The sequence below is a fragment of the Mobula birostris genome, chromosome 8 (genome assembly GCF_030028105.1).
Source record: "Mobula birostris isolate sMobBir1 chromosome 8, sMobBir1.hap1, whole genome shotgun sequence".
NCBI lineage: Eukaryota > Metazoa > Chordata > Chondrichthyes > Myliobatiformes > Myliobatidae > Mobula > Mobula birostris.
The window spans coordinates 27,700,617-27,723,030 of NC_092377.1; the positions used below are offsets into that span (position 1 = coordinate 27,700,617).

The 22,414-nt window shown below is 39.6% G+C and overlaps 1 protein-coding gene across 1 annotated transcript in view; it reads left to right on the forward strand.

Annotated features, from left to right (window-relative positions):
* Window positions 1-22,414, forward strand: part of LOC140201991 (WD repeat-containing protein 64-like) — a 126,949-nt gene that overhangs the window by 50,776 nt on the left and 53,759 nt on the right. The window contains exons 10-14 of the mRNA XM_072266858.1: window positions 10,898-11,021; window positions 11,881-12,029; window positions 14,345-14,468; window positions 15,175-15,327; window positions 16,038-16,111. Of these exons, the coding sequence (XP_072122959.1) occupies window positions 10,898-11,021; window positions 11,881-12,029; window positions 14,345-14,468; window positions 15,175-15,327; window positions 16,038-16,111 (624 nt within the window). The remainder of the gene's footprint in view (window positions 1-10,897; window positions 11,022-11,880; window positions 12,030-14,344; window positions 14,469-15,174; window positions 15,328-16,037; window positions 16,112-22,414) is intronic.

Consider the following 22,414-nt stretch of genomic DNA (forward strand, 5'->3'; position numbering starts at 1 on the left):
AAGAGGGCTGCTCAGTCGCCCAGGTAGGTGCTGAGTTTCACTGCTGCTTCGGTCAATGAAAAGCGACCATTAGACCTGAGCCGCCTGTGTGCAGGTCCGTGACTACAACTTCCAGTGCATCCACACCTGCTGCTTCGCCACTCGCCCATCGCCACAGGAATTCAAAGGTTGAGGGTGATGATGATGATGATGATGGGGTCGAGACTAGTGCGTGATTTGGATTTAAGTGAGGGAGAGTTGCGCAGCGTCAGCCTCACTCTCTCTTCCCAATGGGACTAGACGCAGTGGATGACCAAGACATCTTCTGTGTCTTGTCGTGCTCTACACGTTCCACGACGCTTGCAGAGACTGCCTTCTTGACCGTTGGACCTACCATTGGTCTTGTCCGCTCAATCCGCCGGAGTCTGTCTTCACATGCTGGGGTAGACAACTCCCTATCTCACCGAGGGTTTGAGACCCATCGGCTACCCTCACCTGGTTTAGCCGGCTTGTCAAAACCGTTGCCCGGGGTGTAGACGCTGTTGCATGCAAACAGCTACGGGGAGCCACAGGTGAGAGCTGAGTTCCAAGTGGGGACCAAAGGTGGACAAACCGCCTTGAAGAGGACGTGACATGTTCCCCCACCAGAGGTGCTACCCCTCCTTGGCGCCCCATCCAGCCCAGGAAGGAGGTACAGAAGCCTGAAGGCACACACTCAGTGATTCAGGTACGGCTCCTTACCCTCTGCATGGCAAATTTCAGTATTTTGAGTTAAGATTACAACTTCGAGAGGCTTTCCTCACCTCAGTGCTGACCTGGATCCATGGCTGTGTCCTGCAGCCATCAGGCTTCTTGACAGGTTGCAGCACTGACCTGATTTGTTTACCATTTTTGTTCACACGAATTGTTCTTTTCGCACATTGAATGTTTAATGGTCTTTGTTGAGTGGGTTTTTGTAGTGGCATTTATTACGTCTCATGTTTATTATGTCTTGTGGCTGCCTGCAAGAAGATTAATTTCAAGGTTGTATATAGTATACATTTTTCAATTGTTCATTATGTGCTGTGTTGTATGGCGTGGACGATCATGGTCTTTCCATGACCATGATTGCTCTTGGCAAGTTTTTCTAGAGAAGTGGTTTGCCATTTCTTTTTCTGGGCAGTGACCCCAGCCACTATCAATACTCTCCAGAGATTGTATGCCTGGTGTCAGTGGCTGCAAAACCAGGACTTGTGATATGCACCAGTTGCTCATACGAGCATCCACCAGTTGCTCATACGAGCATCCACCAGTTGCTCACAAGATCATCCACCACCTGCTCTCAAGGCTTCATGTGACCCTGATTGGGGTTGGGGGGGGGAGGAGGGCTAAGCAAGTGCTACACTTAGCCCAAGGGTGATCTGCAGGCTGGGAGAGGGAAGGAGTGCCTTGCATTTCCTTTGGTAGAGACATATCTCTACCAGCTTTAAGGTTTGAACATTAGGATGCGTTTCATTGACTACAGTCCAGCATTCAATACCTTCATCCCATCAAAACTAATCAATAACCTGCAGGACCTAGTTCTCAAAACCTCCTCCTGCAACTGAATCCTCGAGTTCCTTACTTGCAGACCCCAGCCAGTTTGGATTCGAAACAACATCTCCTTCACAAATATCATCAGCACAGCTGCACCACAATTCTGTGTGCTTAGCCCCCTGCTCTACTCACTTTATACTTATGACTGTGAGGCTAAACACAGCTCCAGCGCCATATTTAAGTTTGTTGATGTTGTTGGGCCAGTCAAAGGTGGCGCTGAATCAGCATATAGGAGGGAGATTGAAAATCTGACAGAGTGGTGCCACAGCAAAACCTCTCACTCAATGTTAGCAAGACCCAAGAGCTGGTTATTGCCTACAGGCGGAGAAAAGTGGAGGGGATCAGTGGCGGAATGTCATACCAGGAGAAAGATGAGAAATTTTATCATTTCAGAGGATCTTTCCTGGGTCCTGCAAATAAGTGCTATTACAAAGAAAGCACGGCAGTGTCTCTACTCTCTTATAAGTTTGCCAAGATTTGGCATGTTATTGAAAACTTTGACAAACTTCTATAGTTGTGTGGTGGAGACTATATTGACTGGTAGGCAATAAAATGAATCTCAGGGTTGTATGTACTGTATATGGTGACATATATGCACTTTGATGATAAATTTACTGTGAACTTCTGAATTTTGAACTTTGCATCATGACCTGTGCTCTTGAATGGGAAAGCATACAGGAAGTAGTGAATACAGCCTCGTCTATCAGGGATAAATCCTTTCCCACCATTGAGCACATCTACATGGGGTGCTTTCGCAGGAAATCAGCATCCAGCATCAAAGACCTGCACCATCTAGGCTATGCTTCTTTCTTGCTGCTGTCATAGGGGAAGAGGTACAGGAGCCTCAAGACCTACACCACCAGGTTCAGGAACAGCTATCTATCTTGAACCAGAGGGGATGACTTCACTTAGCTTCACTTATCCTATCCCTGAACTGTTCCCAACACCTCTGGACTCACTTTCAAGAACTGTTCCTCTCATGTTCTTACAGTTTGCTGTCATTTGCACCTTGGTGTTTGTCTGTCTTGTTGGGTGCTGCTTTTCATTGATTCTATTGAGATTCTTTGTATTTACTGTGAATTCCCACAAGAAAATGAATCTCAAGGTTGTATGTATATGGTGACATATATGTACTTTGATAATAAATTTACTTTGAACTTTGAGTTGACTAAGGTACTAACTGATTGCTTATTTTCTGACATTAAATATCAAATATATTTCAAACTATGATGTATTTTGGAATGTCACACCAGGAGAGAGATGAGATAAATGAAAGCTGCTCTTCCAATATTCATTTTACTGTTCAAGAATGTCTAATTATCTCTGTTTTATTATAATAAGAGCCTAAGAAATGAGAATCTTTTCTCTTCAAAGTGTTGACTGTTCTACATATATATATATTTTCTGTGGTATTACTCATCAACTTGAATATATATTATAGTACTCAATAGTAATATAAATAATACAAACTCTCTAGTGTCATGTTCAGGTCCTATATTGATTTTGGGGAAGAAGCTTGTAATAACTATACACTGTGCTATAACAGTAAGCTAAGTAGTGGTTAGAAAGGAATCTTAAATACATCTTTTAGATAGTCAAAATGGATGTTAATGACTGGTAATTCCTGACAAGGCCAATATCTTCAAATCCACCCACAAAATACTTTTTTTTCTCTGAGCAAACTCTGCAAACAATTGGAATTGGAGATTGTAAAATAAAAATAATGGCCTGGAACTTTATGGAACTTATGCCCCTTTTATTGAGAATTGCTTCCTCATCATTTCGATTCAAAACACTTTTCTCCTGTAAGTTGCTGCAGATGAGAACTGAAGATAACAAAGCAAAGGCAAAAAGTCATTTGTTGAATGAGATAAAACTAAGGATGAAGAAAGCAACAGAGAATGATAAACAAGCAAAGAAACTGAGATTTGGTGCATCAAGAGAAATAATGAGAGTAAACAATTGAACTGAGAGAAAGAAATTAAAAATGTTAGAAGAGGAGTTAAAAAAAAAGTTAAATATTTTAATCTCACTGTAAATGGTAGAGATTCTGCAGATGCTGGAAATCCAGAGCAACACCAGCATTTTGTGTGTTGCTCTTAATCTCACGATTTAATTTGTTCCGATCCTGGCTAGAGATGTTAAGTTGCTTTGCAGGAGCCAGAATATAAATTGTTCAAATGTCATTTGGATGGTTAATTCACAAGGCTAATTTTCTATGACATATTTTTAATGGAAGTTCTTGGAAATGTTTAATGGAAGCAATTTCATGAACATCATGGGAAGATGAAGGTGAGCCGCTGAGTTCATAATACTGAATGCAAGATCATCCTTCAGCTTTGGCAATTCAAACTACACAGTATATCACTTGCTGAGTGATATGAAATTCAGGGTAGCAGACATCATTAAGTTCTGCATTGATGTAGCAGAATATTTGACAATGATCTTGACTTGGAATCTTCAACTTTTACTTCACATGATTTGATGCTATTGGATATTGATCAATGGCACATACATGATATGGAACTAATTCTTCCTCAAGACAGGTATGGCATTGAAGAAGGAAGTGCTGTATTAACACCAAACACATTCATCTGCACACTGAGCATTCAAATGGACTGTTAAAATCCAGGACTACTTTGTGTTTTACATGGAGAATAATGCATTGGAAAGTTTGAGTATGAATGGCATCTGTGTACTATAGATTGGTGCTTAACCAATTACCTCCTGCGTTTGTGTAGTAAGGTCTTACTGGCTACTGCTGAAGTGATTTGCAGGTCAGCATGAATGAGCATATCTTGTGGTGATGGTTTCTTAGGGAAGTACATTCCTGACACAGAAGGATGATTATTTCTGCCCAGATAATATACAGAAAAATGCATGAAATTTTGTTCTATAGATAGATATACTTTATTGATTCCGAGGGAAATTGGGTTTCGTTACAGCTGCACTAACCAAGAATAGAGTATAAATATAACAATACAAAAACCACAAACAATCAAACAACAAAATGCAAACTATGCCAGATGGAAATAAGTCCAGGACCAGCCTATTGGCTCAGGGTGTCTGACCCTCCATGGGAGGAGCTGCAAAGTTCGATGGCCACAGGCAGGAACAACCTCCCATGACACCCAGTGTTGTATCTTGGTGGAATACGGCCGGAGTCCAACAGCAAAAAGTTCAATATCCGGTCTACAAACACGTTCCTCGATCATAATATGACCCGGATTGCACCATCCGTTGTTAACCAGAACAGTAAGCCCCCAACTCCTTTATGCTTACCGCTCTCAGTGCACTTCTGGTCAGCTCGAACAGTCTGGAAGCCGTCCATGGAAAAGTTTTGATAGGGTATGTCTGATCAAAATTACTGGTATAACTCCAGTAATTACTCAAGCTTCGTCAGCCTGCAGACTCCAGAACAAAGCCATTCTGCTTGTCTCACCTACAGCTAGTAAGAAGCACATTTCAATGCTTATGAACTGTACAGCAATAACAACTTCCACTGGATCTGTTCTGGGACCTCTACTTTTCGTGATTTTTATTAACGACCTGGATGTTGGGGCAGAAGGGTGGGTTGGCAAGTTTGCAGATGACACCAAGGTTGGTGGTGTTGTAGATAGTGTAGAGGATTGATAAGAGCTCAACCAATCAGCGACTTCCAAATCGATCTGCGTCATTTATTAATTCCTTTTTGATCGATTTTGGGTTGATTGATTTGTGGAGATATCTTCATCCCGACAATAGAGAATATTCTTTCTTCTCACATGTTTATAAAAAATATTCGAGGATCGATTGTATTATAATCGATCCTCACTTCTTGCCTAGTGTTAAAACCTGCGAATATGACGCTATTGCTATATCTGATCATGCGCCTCTGAGTTTGTCTTTTGAATTTGATGAAGTCACTCTTGCCCGCCCACCTTGGCGCATGTCTCAGACATTATTGCAAAACTCTGACTTTGTCACTTTCATTGAAACCCAGATAAAGGAATTTTTTCTTTTTAATGATATAGGAGGTATGTCTAAATTAGTTATATGGGATACATTTAAAGCATTTTTACGTGGTCAGATTATTTCTTATTCAGCTAAACTTAAAAAACAAACTAAAGCAGAATTAGATAGAATTTCAAAACAAATTAAAGATTTAGATAATATCTATGCAATTTCCCCCAATACTGATTTATTTAAACAAAGAGTGGAACTTCAATCACAATATAACCTGTTATTAACTCATCCCATTGAAGGTTATTTGCTTAAGTTAAAGAGCCAATTTTATATGTCTGGAGATAAAAATAATAAACTGCTTGTATCTCAATTAAAATGGCTACAGCCAAAAGGCAAATTATGAAAATTCGTAGGAAAGATGGTACCTTAGCTCAGGAATATGAGGAAATTAATAAGATTTTTCAAGACTTTTATGCTGAGCTATATAAATCTCAATGTCCGTTAGATTCCTCTAAAATGAATGCTTTTTTATGAAAGATTGTTTATCCTAAAATCTCGGCTGAGGATCAAAAGATTCTCGATGCTCAAATTACTGAAGCCGAAATTCATAAAGCTATTTTTTCAATGCAATCTGATAAGTCCCCAGGACTTGATGGCTATCCCATAGAATTTTATAAAAAATTTGGAAAGTTGCTCTTTCTGTATATGTTGGAAATGTTTAAGGATTCTTTTGTGAAAGGTGACTTACCCTCTACTTATTATGAGGCCTCTATTTCTTTAATTCTTAAAAAAGATAAAGATCCCACTGACTGCGCTTCATATAGACCTATTTCATTACTGAATGTTGATGCTAAGATCTTGTCAAAGATAATGGCCAATTGGTTGGAGAATATTTTGGGTAAAATTATTTGTTAAGATCAAACAGGCTTTATAAAGGGTCGTTATTCCTTTTCAAATGTTCGGAGACTACTTAATATTATATATTCATCCTCTTCTAAAATTCCACAATGTGTTGTATCTTTGGATGCTGAAAAAGCATTTGACCAAGTCAAATGGAAATATTTATTCAATGTTTTAGAGAAATTTGGCTTTGGTGTTAATTTTAATAATTGGATTAAAATGATATATAAAGCCCCTATTGCTACTGTTGTCACTAACAATTGTAGGTCTCCTTTTTTTCAGCTTTCACGGGGAACAAGGCAAGGCTGTCCATTACGTCCTTTGTTGTTTAATTTAATATTAGAACCCCTTGCTATTGCTCTTCGTGAGGCTAAAAATATCCATGGGATATTTGTGAATGAGACCATGCATAAGTTCTCTCTTTATGCTGATGATTTATTGGTTTATATATCTAACCCTGACGAGTCCACTCCTGCCCTGTTAAAATTATTTAATGAATTCGGAGGTTTTTCAGGATATAAAATTAATTTTAGTAAAAGTGAATTATTTCCTTTAAATGATTCTGTTTCTATATATGATAATACTTTCAAAGTTTCAGACTCTTTTAGTTATTTAGGTATTATAATTACTAAAAAAAAATAAGGATCTTTATAAAGCTAATTTTTTTCCCTCTATGAAGTATTTATTTAGTAGATGGAGTCCACTTACATTTTCACTTGTTGGTCGTATTCATATAGTTAAAACGATGATTCTACCGAAATTTTTATATTTATTTCAGAATATTCCTGTTTTTTTGACTAGGAAGTTTTTTGATCGGATTGATTCTATTATTTTATCTTTTATTTGGAATAATAAAAGACCAAGAATTAGTAAATGTCATTTACAAAAATTGAAAAAGGATGGAGGTCTTGTTTTGCCTAATTTTAGAATGTATTATTGGGCTGTTAATCTGCGATATATGTCTTCTTGGTTATATTGGGTTGATAAGACTGATCGGCCAATTTGGGTAGATCTGGAACTAAAAGTTGTAAAACAGTTTTATTTAACTTCGCTATTGGGGGCTCCTTTACCTATGCAATAAGGTAAAGTTGTTAATTTAAACTTATATCCTGTGATTAAGTATTCTTTACAAATTTGGCTCCAGTTCCGCAATTCTTTTAATCTTACAAAATTTAAACTTTGTAGTTTAATTTACCGAATTTACTTTTTTAAGCCAGCTTTGAGTAATCCAATTTTTCTGCCTTGGAAAAATAGAGGTACTAATTCTTTTTTTAATTTATTTAAAGAAGATAGATTGATGTCCTTTGAACAATTAACTGATAAATATTCTCTTTCATATTCACACTTTTTGCAATACCTTCAAGTTAGACATTTTTTACAAACATATTTAAGTAACTTCCCTTATGTATTGGAGGCTGACCTGTTAGATACTATTGTGAGTATGAATCCTTTGATTAAGGGTTCTATTGGAAGAATTTATAATTTATTATTACAATGGGATAAGTGTCCTTTGTCTAAGATTGAACAGGATTGGGAAAAGGAATTTAATTTGACTTTTATGACGGAGGATTGGATGCAGATATTGAAGTTGGTTAACTCTTCTTCAATTTGCGCTAGCCATTCATTGATTCAATTTAAAATTGTACATCGTTATCATTTGACAAAGGAGAGACTTTCTAAAATTTTTCCTAATGTTGATAGTCATTGTGATAGATGTAAAACTGAGATAGCTACACTGACACATATGTTTTGGTGTTGTTCTATATTGGAACAGTTCTGGAAGGCAGTTTTCTCAACAATTTCTAAAGCACTTAAAATTAATTTACAACCTAATAAATTAATTGTGCTTTTTGGAATAGTTCCTCAAAATATTCATGGTATTTCTGTGTCTGACCAACATGTTATTGCACTTATTACATTGATAGCTAGGAGGGCCATTTTGTTGAAGTCACAATAGTTCTCTCAAGTGATGCTATGTCTTAGTTTGGAGAAAATTAGAAGTCGAACCTTTGAACCTTTATTTGATTTTGAGAAAAGATGGGGCTCATTTGCTCGTTATTATCATTTGAGTTAATTGATATAATTTTTCCACGATCTAATTGTAAACTCTTTTAGTATATTTTCTTTTCTTGCTGGCGGTTTGATGTTTATTTTTAGAAGCTTTTTGTATGACGTATGAGATTTGATAGAGGTATATAAAATTATAATGGGTATAGATAGAGTGAATGCAAGCAGGCTTTTTCCACTGAGGCAAGGGGAGAAAAAAACCAGGGGACATGGGTTAAGGGTGAGGAGGGGAAAGTTTAAAGGGAACATTGGGGGGGGCTTCTTCACACAGAGAAAGGTGGGAGTGTGGAATGAGCTGCCAGAGGAGGTGGTAAATGCGGGTTCTTTTTTTAACATTTAAGAATAAATTGGACAGATACATGGATGGGAGGTGTATGGAGGGATATGGTCCATGTGCAGGTCAGTGGGACTAGGCAGAAAATGGTTCAGCACAGCCAAGAACGGCCAAAAGGCCTGTTTCTGTGCTGTAGTTTTTCTATAGTTTCTATGGAAAACAACAGAGAATATAAAACATCTAACCACAAAGTTATCAAAACAGTCCAGGAATGTTCACACGAGGAAAGCTGCAGATGCTGGAAATTCAAGCAACACACACAAAATGCTGGTGGAACGCAGCAGGCCAGGCAGCATCTATAGGAAGAAGTACAGTCGACGTTTTGGGCCGAGACCCTTTCTGTCCGCTCATGTCCTCATTGATTTAGCCAGTGAGATCATCAAGAAATGGAGTACATCACCGGCTTGCGCCCTTTCTCCACACTTCTTGGCCTCCAGGTCGCACACTTCACTTGAAACCTCACCTAAAGCCCTTGGAGACAGCAGAGCACCAAATCGCTCAATTGGCCTGAAAACACACAATTAAAATGTAGATCCCAGGCTCCAATAGTAGCAGAATCATACTGGAAAGAATAAGTAAAGGAAGTAAAGGATGAAAAGGAAGTAGTTTCGTGAACTGTCTGAAGAATGTCACCTTTGGTTGCTTTGTTTGCTGGTGCTATCTTCTCATGGAGGTGGAATTTTTTCATCTCCAGTACTTTTCTCTCTTCTAATTTATCCACAGCATTGATAGAGAGGTGAAAGATTGTTATTTTCAATAGTTTCATAGAGCAGTACAGCACAGATACAAGCAATTCAGCCCAACTAGTTCATGCTAACCATGGTGCCCACTCAGCAAGACCCGATGTCCTGTGTTGGGCACTTATCACTCTAAGCCTTCTTCCCTCCATGTACATGTCCAAGTGCTTTTTAAATGACACTATTGTAGCTGGAAAAACTACTTCCTCTGGCAGCTTTTTTCCATCTACTCAGCACCCTCTGAGTGAAGAAGTTGATCCTCAGGGCCTTTCTGAATCCTTTTCTTGTTCTTAATCTATGCTCCCTAGTCTTCTCCTATCCTGAGGAAAAGAATGTTACCCATCTGTTAGGGTTTGTAACTTCAAAACATAAAAATCTAATTGAAAGGGAAACAAAGGTGCCAGGAATAAATGTCTAACTTAGTTTTTACCTTAATCAAGGTGTGTACCTATGACATGGTGACGTAATGACGTTTGCCATTTACGTACTTTTATTTTTAACCCACAATGCATTATGTAAAAAGAATGTTTAATCAAGCATCGTATTGACAATATTATACAAATATTACTGTAATATTAAATATACAATACAATCCACCTTATCTATTCCTCTAATAATTTTAAACATTTCTATATGGTCAGCCCTCATTCTCCTACATTCCAGGGAATAACAATCTGGCCTGGTCATCCTCTCTCTATATCTCATGCTCTCTAGTCCAGGCAACATCCTCAAATCTGTTCTGCACTCTTTCCAGTTTATCACATCCTTCCTACAACAAAACTAAAGATAGTACTCCAAGTGTGGCCTTGCCAACAACTTATGCAATTGCAATATAATGTCCCAACTCCTATATTCACTGCCCTGATGGAGGATGCATGCTAATGTGTTTTTCCATCACACTGCCTACCCTTGAAGCCCCTTAAAATGACTATGCAGTCGTACTCCGAGGTCCCTCTGTTCCATTATATTTCCTTGTAACATTCACAGTATAAATAGTAGACTAGTTTGAATTTCAACGTACGTCCCTTATTTTTGACAAAAATCTTCTTTTGCATTTGCTTTTAGAGAAAGAAGCTGAAGACCTGGTTTTAAAAAAAAAGCAACGTAATGCTTGCAGGTTTTAAACTCAGAATGAACAGAATTACTGACTCGGGGTGGCATTATGCTGATATTACCTCTGTTTCTCATAATGGCTTTTGCTGTTTTAATAATTTTTTAAAATTAGTTTTCATAGATTAGAGTTGCTTTTCCTGGTGTTGTTTATTTCAGTTTGTATTTGTATGTTTAAAACTAACTGTGAAGTTAATGGAAATGTTACTAATGTTGTCTTAAATTTAAACTTCTATTTTCCTTTTGGAAGATGTTCAGAGTCTGGGATGTTCAGACAATTGCTGTCCTGCAGGTCTTCATCTTGGGTGAACGTCAAGTAGATCGGCACTTCAACACAATGGTGTTTGACAATAAAAATAAGAGATTAATTGCTGGTAGGTTAGTAAGCTATGAAAAATTCAATTATAGGTTCTCAGGTCGAGGTAAAATAGAAAATAGGTTCTGTATTGTAGTAATAGTGCTGAGGCTGGATTAATAGTCCAGGAAAATCAATCCCACCACCATTTCAGATGGGAATTTTAATTCACTAAATTAAATAAATTGTAATTGAGCACAAAAGTTGATGTGATGGTGGCTATCAAGCTATTGGACTGTTAGGAACAACCAATTGGTTTATTATTGTCTGCTACAAGAAAGAAAATCAAGAACACTGCACATGATGGCAGTCTAAGGTAAAAACAGAACATGCTGCAAAAACTCAAGTCAGGCTGCTTTGGTGGAAAAAGGAACAAATCTAATGTTTTGGGTTTGTAAAGCACTTAACAGTTTTAGATTTCATGACCTTAATAATTAGCTTTAAATTGTTTTATTTTGCCAGCCTTTTCTTTGAGTACTTTGAAGATCGTTTTTCTTTTTCTCCACCTGTTCTGATTCAACAATTTCTATAATGCTCTTTTTAATTGTTTGTTTTCTTTTTTCCTGAGCCTCAATGCAAAATCTCATTATCCTGATTACTACTTTCCTTTGTATGTTTTTGACTTATCCCTTCACTGGTAACCTGTCTTAGTCTCATCACAGTTTCAGGTCAACCAGTACTGCACTCTAAAAATCATGTGTTTGGACAGAATTATTAACTATAGACAACTCTGCACTTCTGTGAGATCTCATTTCATTAAGAATTACCTAATATCTGCAAATTAGAAGAGGTTTTTAATAAAGGTAAAAAAAAAATCCCACTGTTAGTTTTACAGGTTGAGGGAAATTCATATTCATTGTGTACATTTACTTGTGCAGGATCCACTTCAATCGAACTTGTACCCCTAACATCAGTGGTGCAGGACAATCTGGAGATACCTCGTTCCCATGAACGATCCATCAATGTTCTTGTCCTCAACAAAATTAGTGGCAAGGTTGTCTCCATTTGTAGTAAATCTGTAATTAAGGTAAGTGTTTATCTGAAAAACAGCAAATGGGTCATTAAAAATTGATACTGGGTTTCATAATGAAGGAAAGCATATATAAAGTGAGAACAGTTTCTAAACATAAGTTAAAAAAAAAAGCAAAAACTTACCGGCACTGGGAACTGTTCAGGTTTCTTCCATCACTTGTGTATACGTACATAAGGGCACATGCACTTCAGAGGGGCTTAAAAATAATAGTTTCATTATTTGTGGATGTCATCTGGGCAGAACTGTAGACGTATCAGCTGAAATTTTCTTGCACAAGTTCATTTCATGTTTACACCTTTTGAAAGCGAGATGAGCATTAAATCCAACCAGAGCTGGAATTCATTATGTAGCCTGAAAGAAGAGTAGTGAAAGTTAGCAGTCCTTTTCATTGACATGGGCTTCCATAGCCAAGTGTAACGCAAGATCATGATGAGTGAAAACCTTCCAAAAAGCCCTGGAAGACGTCAAGAGCGAAAAGGAATCTGTACCTGTATTAGAAGGTAACTAGAAAAACATATGGCCAAAGTAAATTCCCTGGTATCAAAAGTGTTTAGTGGAGCCAACAACAAATTTGATCAAGTAATAAATTACATTTTAACACTCAGAAATTCAATATGCAAACTTGTATCAGTATATTTCAACCTTGGTAAGCAAAATCAAAACAGATTACCTTGATTTCCCCCCTCTTTTACAGGAGGAGGGTGCATTCACTTGCAACGCAGTGGCAGATGGAACGTGGTTCTCAAAGTAGTCACTGGCTCTGTTGCTGTGAGTAGCATGTGTTGGCTACCATGGGTAAGATGACCACAAAATCCATGAGTGGTAGGGGAGTACAGATCATCAAAGATGAAGTTAGTCTTGTGTAGGATTCCCTTTTCAGCACTCGACTTGTTCATCTCTTCACCATTTTGCTGGGAAATGACCTTCACATGGTTTAAATTGATGCATCTCATCAATTTCTTTTCCCTCACTATGACCATGTACATATGGCTTCCTCATTTCACATACATCATTAATACGTCATATCTCTGGAGTTTTCTATTCAGAAAGAGTCAATTATCTGATGGTTGCACAATGAGTTCAGATCCAGGTTCTTCATAGACTATAATGGAGAGTTTAGAGGCTTAGTCAAACATCATGGGTGACTACGCAGAGATAAGCTACAATGATATCTGGAGGAAAGGGTAGCTTATGGGTCAGCTCTCTGCAGAAGGAGTTGATCAAATATTTCTACTTGCAGGCACAAGGATAAAGACAGTACTGGGCAGCTTGCAATCAAGAGCTGATGAGTCTGCACACAGAGATGCTTAAGACATTGCCTGGCTTGACCTGTGTGTGAGGTGTTGGAGAACTTGATGTAGACCAACTCAATTCTTACTAAATGACTGGGGCTTATCTACTCCTCAGCACTTCACTCTTGTGTAATAGGAGAGATCCCATCTTCTGTTGCAGCATGTCTTGAAAGCATTCAGATATTCAGTTCGAATAAAAGGGAGTGGTTTGTTTTTGTTGATTTGTTGCCAAAGTTTCTCCAAGCAGATTTTATTTAAGAATGCGTGTTTTTTTTATCATGTATGTGGGAGTGACAGAAAGATACACATTTTCAGTGTCACCAGTCCTGGAACAACAAAGGAGCATTTCCACTTGTCTTTCAATGTAATTATATTTGAACAGAGAATACATGAACAAAAATACTAGGACAAGAGAGAACAACAAATGCCTGATAGACAGTTTTATTCCCATCTATATTCTTTCTTTCAATATAGGATAACAAAGTGAAATGTTTAAATATACATTTGAAACTGACAACTGCAATGTTCATTGCAGTGGATTTTATTGCTTCAAAGTCATGGAGTCATAGACGCTACAGCACAGAAGACAGGCCCTTCTGCCCATCTAGTCCATGCCAGACTATCTACCTGTCTGTTGATTGATTGAGGCACGGTATGGAGTAGGCCTTTCCTGCCCTTTTAACCACGCTACCCAGCATACCCCAGTTTAATCTGAGCCTAATCATGGGACAATGTACAATGACCAATTAACCTACGAACTAGAAGGCCTTTGGACTGTGGGAGGAGGCCAGAACACCTGGAGGAAACCCATGTGATCACAGAGAGAACGTAAAAGCTCCTTACAGGCAGCAGCGGGAATTGAACCCAGGTCGCCTATATTATACCCATCCAAATTTCTCTTAAATATTGAAATCAAGCCTGCAACCATCACTAATGATACTTTGTTGTGGTTTTTTGCGAAAGACATTTGCTCTTGTTTTCAGTAACAATAAGAATGCACATTTGGATTTTCTGCAGGTCTGGAAACTGCTAAGTGGAAAACAGCTCTATCAAATTGCACACCCTCATGGACGCGCGATAGAGGTGACAGCAGCAGCAGTGGATGAACATGGACTCCATCTGATTACAGGGGCGATTGACGGTGAGTCACTCTTAGACCATTTTTGAGTGTGAACACACGTGGACGCCAGGAAAATTCTTCTTTTTATGCACCACATATTCAAAAGTAGATTTCACCTGAAATATATTGTGTGATTTTCAGGTGAAATCGCAAAGTTGTAGTGGGAACTTAGGTTTTCAATCCTCATTAGTATACAGTACATGACAATTTTTTGGCTTCAGGCACACGCCTAGTGTTGTTATTGGCATAATGCATATTTTTGCTCAGAATGATGTTAAATGGAACTCAAACCTTCATGCCTTAATTAATAGAATTTGAAGCACATAGCACAATGTTATTCTATGGTATTTCTTGAGTAGTCCATCATGAAAAAATGGGAAAAATATGAAACTGCAGTCCACACTGCCCAGTTCAGGCTGCACAGATGCCCATGACAGCCTTAATTGTTGAGTGTTCATATCAGTGCTGATCCGATTGCCATCCAATGGGGAATCACACAGGTCACAGTTTAGTCCTTGTTCCTGAGTGCAACCCACCCTATGATGCCTTAATTCGGCGATCCTTCCAGAAACTATGGAAATTTAGGGAAGACGGGTGTTAGCGACAGGTTCCTCCTTATTGTTTGGTTTCTTTGTTTTTCCATCGGCCCTTTTAAGGGCTTGATTGATTTCCTTTACCTTGTATTCATTCTATAGGAGTGTCGTGCGTAATCGTATTATTTCCTCAGGGCGATCATGCATTCGCAATGGCCACAAGACTGACTTCGGCAGCACAAAACTACTGTGCTGTACCAACGACCTTTTGGACTGCCTGGTAAAAGAAGTCATTGAAGTCAAACTAGAGGAAAAGAATGTTAACAAACGCAGAGGTCTCACTCTAAGTAAGAACTGGAGTTTGATTGTAAACAAGGTGGGAGAACAGAAGCATGATAGAATGAGCACTAACCAATCAGGAGGGACAGATGATGGGGGTATCAATACCACTGGACTAGGTGTGCTCAGGAATCATCCCTGAAGAACATTGCAGAATTTGTCATTGAAACATTAGTTATAATTGATATTTGTACCTGGCTGAATGCCCAAGTTTATTCATTTTCTGTTAGAGTTCAGTGTTATCAATTTCAAGTTTGGAAAATTCATATTTGACTCTTCATCCTTGAAAGGGATCTGTCTGTTTAAATCTCTCTGGAAATGTTTTGTGTCACTTTCCTTCAATAACGGAGTTACATTGTTCTTGAAGAACAACTAAACTTGGAAAATTATGATTGTGGAGAAGCATCTTATGTAGTAGGATTTATGTAGGACCAACAAAACCAAGTGCCTTTTATCAGTGATAAGGACTATGTGTTTTTCAGTTCACTTAATGCATTTGTCATTCTCTTTAAATGCAGGCTCATTAATAAGTTGGGAGTTATACACAGGAGAGCAAGTTAGAAGCTTACCTCCAGTTACAGAAAGCAATGAAGAAGATAAACGGGTCTCGCAACTGTTCTTTTTGAACCCCGCTGAACCAAATTTAATCCTTGTTATGGGCTGGAATAATACCATCAAAGTTATTCAGGTTTCTAAGACTTACTATTTAATTGTTCAGTTTTCTCATGTGATATGAAGATGTCTGCAGAGCAGGAAGATTTTATGCATAACTTTCTAGCTTCTTGCATCTTGGTGAGATACAGAGGCTAGAATCATTCTCAGGACAAGAGGTAGAAGATAAAATGTGATGGAGATGTTCAAAATAATTAGGGCTATGACGGAAAGTTTGGCAAACTGTTTACATCGACTAAAAGGTCGGTAACCAGAAGTCATAGGTTTAAAATAATTGGCCATAAATACTATGTGATCTTCTGCTGACCCAGAAAGATGATATCAAGAATTCAACAACAACTCCTGGGGGACTTCAGACTGTAAATGCTGAACATTGAGCCTATAATATTTTGGCTGCTAACACTGAAAAATGGGTTCTAGGATGTCATCCACTATATCAAATTTCACCCGGTACCAATTGCTGAGCTAGATAAAGATGGGGGTTGTGAATTTGATCTATACCTAACACTGATGAGCACTAGCATTACGGTCTGCAGCTCAGCACTCCAGCACAAGTACCCTCCGAATTTATGCAACTGAATTTTCATCAATATCGAGAAGTGCCCAAACATGCACTTTCAGGTCAGTTTCAGCTGATTGTTGCACTGATTCCCCAAGCTCTTAGAGCTTTCTTGAGTTTTTCCTAAACTACAGAGGTTTACAGGATATGATTGCTGCTAGTTCTGGGCACAGTGCTGAATGGGAGAAAAGAACACTCAAGCTACTAAAGGTGGGAAAGCTGGAAGATGGAACACTTATTAGCAGCCTCTTGTGCGCAGGATATTCATGGAGCTTTTTTGCTACTAGATACAGAATAGGCTTGATGGTGTGAGGCAGAGGGTGATAATGGAGAGAACTTCCCAGTGTCCAAGCATTTTAATTCTGATTCCCATTCCCATCCCAACATGTCGGTCCATGGCCTTCCCTTTTGGCAAGATGAGGCCACCCTCAGGGTGGAGGAGCAATACCTTTTATTTTTAGTCTAGGTAGCCTCCAACCCAATGGCATAAATATCAATTTCTCCTTCCGGTTTAAAAAGAAATCCCTCCCCCTCCTCTCCTCCTATTCCCCACTCTGCTCTGGCCTCTTACCTCTTCTCACCTGCCAATCACCTTTCCCCTGGGTCCTCTCCTCCTTTTCTTTCACCTGTGGTCCTCTTTCCTTTCCTATTAGATTTCTTCCTCTCCAGCCCTTTATGATTCCTACCCACCTGGCTTCACCAATCACCATCCAGCTATCCTCCTTCCCATCCCCCCGGCCACTTTTGTATTCTGGTTATGATTTTAACACCCTGGTTATAATTTTTACTGCTCTGCTGAAAGTAATTCATTTTAGCAGATCTGTAAGAGCAGTCTGTTCTGCTTTTAGCATGTTTGGGTTTGAGCTAAAGATAAGGGGCTATGTTATTCAATTTAGGAATGTTGTGTCAACCAATCAGGATGATGGAATTGGGAGAACTTGCTAGAGAACGCCAGGCAGAGAGGTTTTTTTGACAGACACTGGTGTGGGTCAAGGTCTTTTTGGTGGGAGCTGGGAGAAGACATGAGGGAAGATGGCTGAAGATGCCATCCCAGTTGCACAAAGTGCTTTGTGCAGATGAATGGTTTCAAGGAGGAAGGACCAATATTCCCAGGGGGGAGCCCCTTTGTTCAAGATAGATTTTGAGCGACATTCCGAAGGTGGCGTGTGCCTTCATTCAGACCATGGGTCTAGTACATGAGTAAAGGACTACTTCGAGATGAACTTTTGTGCAGGTTTGGACTGTGTTAACTATAATGGGCGCTTTTTGTTTTCTTTTCATCTTCCTTCTAACTGTTCAATAAAGCTGAAATTAATCAATACAGTTTCTTTACAATTGTATGCAGTGTGCAATCTGTTACTTCATGCCGGCAGCTAATTGCACGGAGGCACTATTTACATGGTATTCACACAGACTGGGCTTCAGGTGGTCAAAACATCCCAATTTCCTGGTGTGGCAGAACCCAAGTCACACCCGCCCTAGATGTACAGAGCTTGAGAAGGTTAACAAACGCTCAGTAAAAACAAATTTCATTGTGAGGGATTTGTTCCCTTAATACCGTTGATTTGTAGTAAGGATTGATTAAGTGGTTTGTGTGTTCAAGCCTGTGTTTAAACTAGTGTCTGGGAAAGTGATTAAGGTACTTGGTTATGGATGCTGCAGAGATTAAGATTTGTTGTGATGCAAAGAGATTATCCACAACTAATACTTGTGTTCTGAGTGGGGTGGATATCTGCAGCCCAGACAAAATTGTTGATTAGGGTTTTAAGTACCGTTACGGTATTAGGGAATGTTACCCTCGTTGAATGGCACTTTGATCAATTAGCTGGTAAGGATGTTGTGTTAGTCTAGACTAGCAAGGACTGAATGGGAGTGGATCTGCCTGCTGTGATTGGCGAAGTGGGGCCATGGGCTGTCCATACATATAGAGATGAGGGGAGGGCAGGCGAGTGTACATTGGGGCAGTATCTACACAGCATTTGTTCAGGTGGTAGAGACATCCCAACTTCCTGGGCTGGTGGGACTCAAATCATACCGACTCTAGACATAAGGAGCTTGAGAAATGTGCTTTTCTCACTACTGAGTCTAGTGGCTGTTAGCGAGGGCTAATGAGCTGTGTCTCTAAAGGCGCTCAGTAAACTTCTGAAATGCCTGTTTCGCTGCTGCTGCTACTGTGCAATCCAGAATCTCTGGAGGGGAAGGCCCCAAATCCTCGGCTTTGCCTGTTGCTTGGTGGCCAGGGCCGGGGTCGAAGCGCTCGGCAGAGGTGATGCTCAGTGCCCGGTGTTGGAGGGCTGGTCAGAGGCTCGAGGTTTTTTGGATGGACTCAGAGTCGGCTGTGGTCGGGTGATTCCAGGGTGCTGCATCGGCAAGTTTGCGGTGCTGGAGGTTCATGGCAGGGAGAGTTTTTCTTCCTACTACTGTCTGCGTGAGATGATGGGGCCATCAGGACTTTGAGACTTTATTTTACCGTGCCCATGGTCTGCTCTTTATTAAATTATGGTATTGCTTTGCACTGTTGTAACTATACGTTATAATTATGTAGTTTTAATCTTGGTCTGTCTTGTGTTTCTGTGGTATCATACTGGAGGTACATTGTATCATTTCTTAATGCAAGCATTACTAAATGACAATAAACGAGGACTGAGTGTCCTCATAATCTAATCTAAATAGGGGCTTCATGTTCTTCTCAATCCACTGATTTGCATTAGTTTTGAGGATGAACTAGTGGTGAAAGAGACACTTAATTGTTGGACAGGTTGTCAGTGGAATAGAAAAATGTGAATTTTCCATCAATTTACTTTCCCTTTGGATACTTGCTCAAAGTTCAAGTTTAAATTTATTATCAAAGTTGTGGTAAACCGTGTATATATGTTGTAACTCGGTTACCTGTCTGGACACACCCCTCTGCTGACTGCCCCTGTGGCTCCTCCCACAGAGTCCTGTATAACGGTGTCGCCTTGCCCCTCCCCGTCAGTCCGGGGGCAGACACTCACTGTGGAGGTCGTATTGTACAGCGAATAAAAGCCTTTCAGTATTTTACCAAACCTCAGTCTTTTGGAGTAATTGAAGGTGCTTCAAAAGTACAACCCTGAGATCCTTCTACTGCGGTCATACTTAGCAAATCTATAAAACAGTAACTGTAAACAGGATCAATGGACAGCAAACTGTGCAAGGATAAATAAATAGCATATATTTATTTATAAATAAATAGTTATTTATTTGCTGACTTGAATAGAGAAGCATAGAACTGATGTCATTAACAGTGCTCCCTTTCTGATGCAGTTATGTTCTTGGTGCAATTCATGAGCACAATGGCCTACTCTTACTCTGAATACTAGAATTCTAGGTTGAATGAAGAGAATTTTATTGAATGTTTTTTCCCTTTGTAATTTTATGAATTTTGCGAGTAACTCTCTGATACCTTTTCAGTCAGACACTGAGTTCAAACACAAAGTGAACTATAGATTTCTGAATATTACTGAAAATGGGAAAAAACAAAAGTACAGGAAATTGAAACTGAAATAAAGGTCATCTACTATCATGATAAATGCACAGCAGCTCAAAGCCAAATTGTCTGCTGGTTCTATTAATTCCTGTGTTCCAAAACCTGAGAGGTTCCACAGAGATGATGCCGTGAAATTATCCTTTACAACTTTATCTCTTGTAACCAGAAACATCGACTAAATTATCTGCCAGTATTTCACCTACTTAATTAATTGCCTTACTGGAATATATCTCAATCCTGTTGGTAGTAACAAAGATCACTATTGCATTGCAATAATTTATCTTCCAATATATGGATAATCCAACTGTGGTTCTCTTTAGGATTAAAGAGTAAAGACAGAAGTTGTCAAAAATTATGTTTTTGTCCATGGATGTTTCATTCATCTCTTGGCAAAGTAGTGCCTAGAAGCCTACAAATGGTGGATTAACTCCCGTGAGTCACAACATGTACTACACTGCCATTTGCATGGAACACCATTGAACACCAGGACAGGATGAATTACATTGGTAGTAACAATGGGTTTCATTGGCTTTTAGGGATGGTGGTGGTTATGAATATTTGTGTGCAGACTCATGAGAATCCCATGCAACTTCTCTGATGGTGCTCAATGCCTGACTACTCTCTAGCATGCCCTCAATTCTTGAGCGGCTTGTAGAAATTTCATGATTTTCTAATAATAGGGGAGAAAGCAAGATGTAACTCCTTTTCTAACAGACTGAATAGTAGCAATTCACATGGAAATTCCATGTGGGTCAAACCCAACTCTCTCCCATCTACTCTGATAACAAATATCATAGGTCACAGTGAAAGCTATGATAATTCAGCACTATTCCACACAAGCGAGCTAGGTGGAGTGTTTGCTGACATCTTCAACTGCTCCTTGCTTCTGTCTAAGATCCCCTCATGTTTTAAGAAGGCAACGATAATCCCAGTGCCGAAGAAGAGCAAGGTGGCATGCCTGAATGACTATCGACCTGTGGCTCTGACATCAATTGCTATGAAGTGCTTCGAAAGATTGGTTATGGCACACATCAACCACAGCCTACCGGTCAACCTCGACGCTTTGCAATTCGCCTACCGGAGCAACAGGTCAACAGCAGATGCCATCTCTCTGGCCCTACATTCCTCCTTAGAACACCTGGAGAATAAAGACGCATACGTAAGGCTCCTTTTCATTGACTACAGCTCTGCTTCTAATACCATCATTCCAAATAAACTGATTCCTAAGCTCCGGAACCTGGGCCTTAGCACTCAGATCTGCAGCTGGATCTTCAACGTCCTCACAGACAGGACCCAGGCTGTAAAAATAGGGGACAAGCTCTTCTCTACAATCACTCTGAGCACTGGTGCCCCACAAGGCTGTGTACTCAGCTCCCTGCTGTACTCACTGTACACCCATGATTGTGCAGCCAAGTTTCCATCAAACTCAATATATAAGTTTGCTGATGACACAACAATTGTAGGCCGTATCTCGGGTAATGATGAGTTTGAGTACAGCGAGGAAATTAAGAACCTGGTGGCATGGTGCAAAGACAATAACCTATCCCTCAACGTCAGCAAGACGAAGGAATTGGTTGTTGACTTCAGAAGGAGTGGCGGACCGCAAGACTCCATTTACATCGGTGGTGCGCAAGTGGAACAGGTCAAAAGCTTTAAGTTCCTCGGGGTCAATATCACAAATGACCTGACTTGGTCCAACCAAGCAGAGTTCACTGCCAAGAAGGCCCACCAGCATCTTTACTGCCTGAGAAAACTAAAGAAATTTGGCCTGTCCCCTAAAACCCTCACTAATTTTTATCAATGCACCGTAGAAAGCATTCTTCTGGGGTGCATCACAACCTGGTATGGAAGTTGTCCTGTCCAAGACTAGAAGAAGCTGCAGAAGATCGTGAACATGGCGCAGCACATCACACAAACCAATCTTCCGTCCGTGGACTCACTTTACACCGCACACTGTCGGAGCGGTGCTGCCAGGATAATCAAGGACACGACCCACCCAGCCAACACACTTTTCATCCCTCTTCCCTCCGGGAGAAGGTTCAGGATCTTGAAGACTCATACGACCGGATTTGGGAACAGCTTCTTTCCAACTGTGATAAGACTGCTGAATGGATCCTGACCCAGATCTGGGCCGTACCCTCCAAATATCTGGACCTGTCTCTCGTCTTTTTTGCACTACCTTACTTTCCATTTTTCTATTTTCTATTTATGATTTATAATTTAATTTTTAAATATTTACTAACTTTAATTATTTTTAATATTCTTAATATTTAATATTTGTAATCCAGGGAGTGTGAAGCGCAGAATCAAATATCGCTGTGATGATTGTACATTCTAGTACCAATTGTCTGGCAAC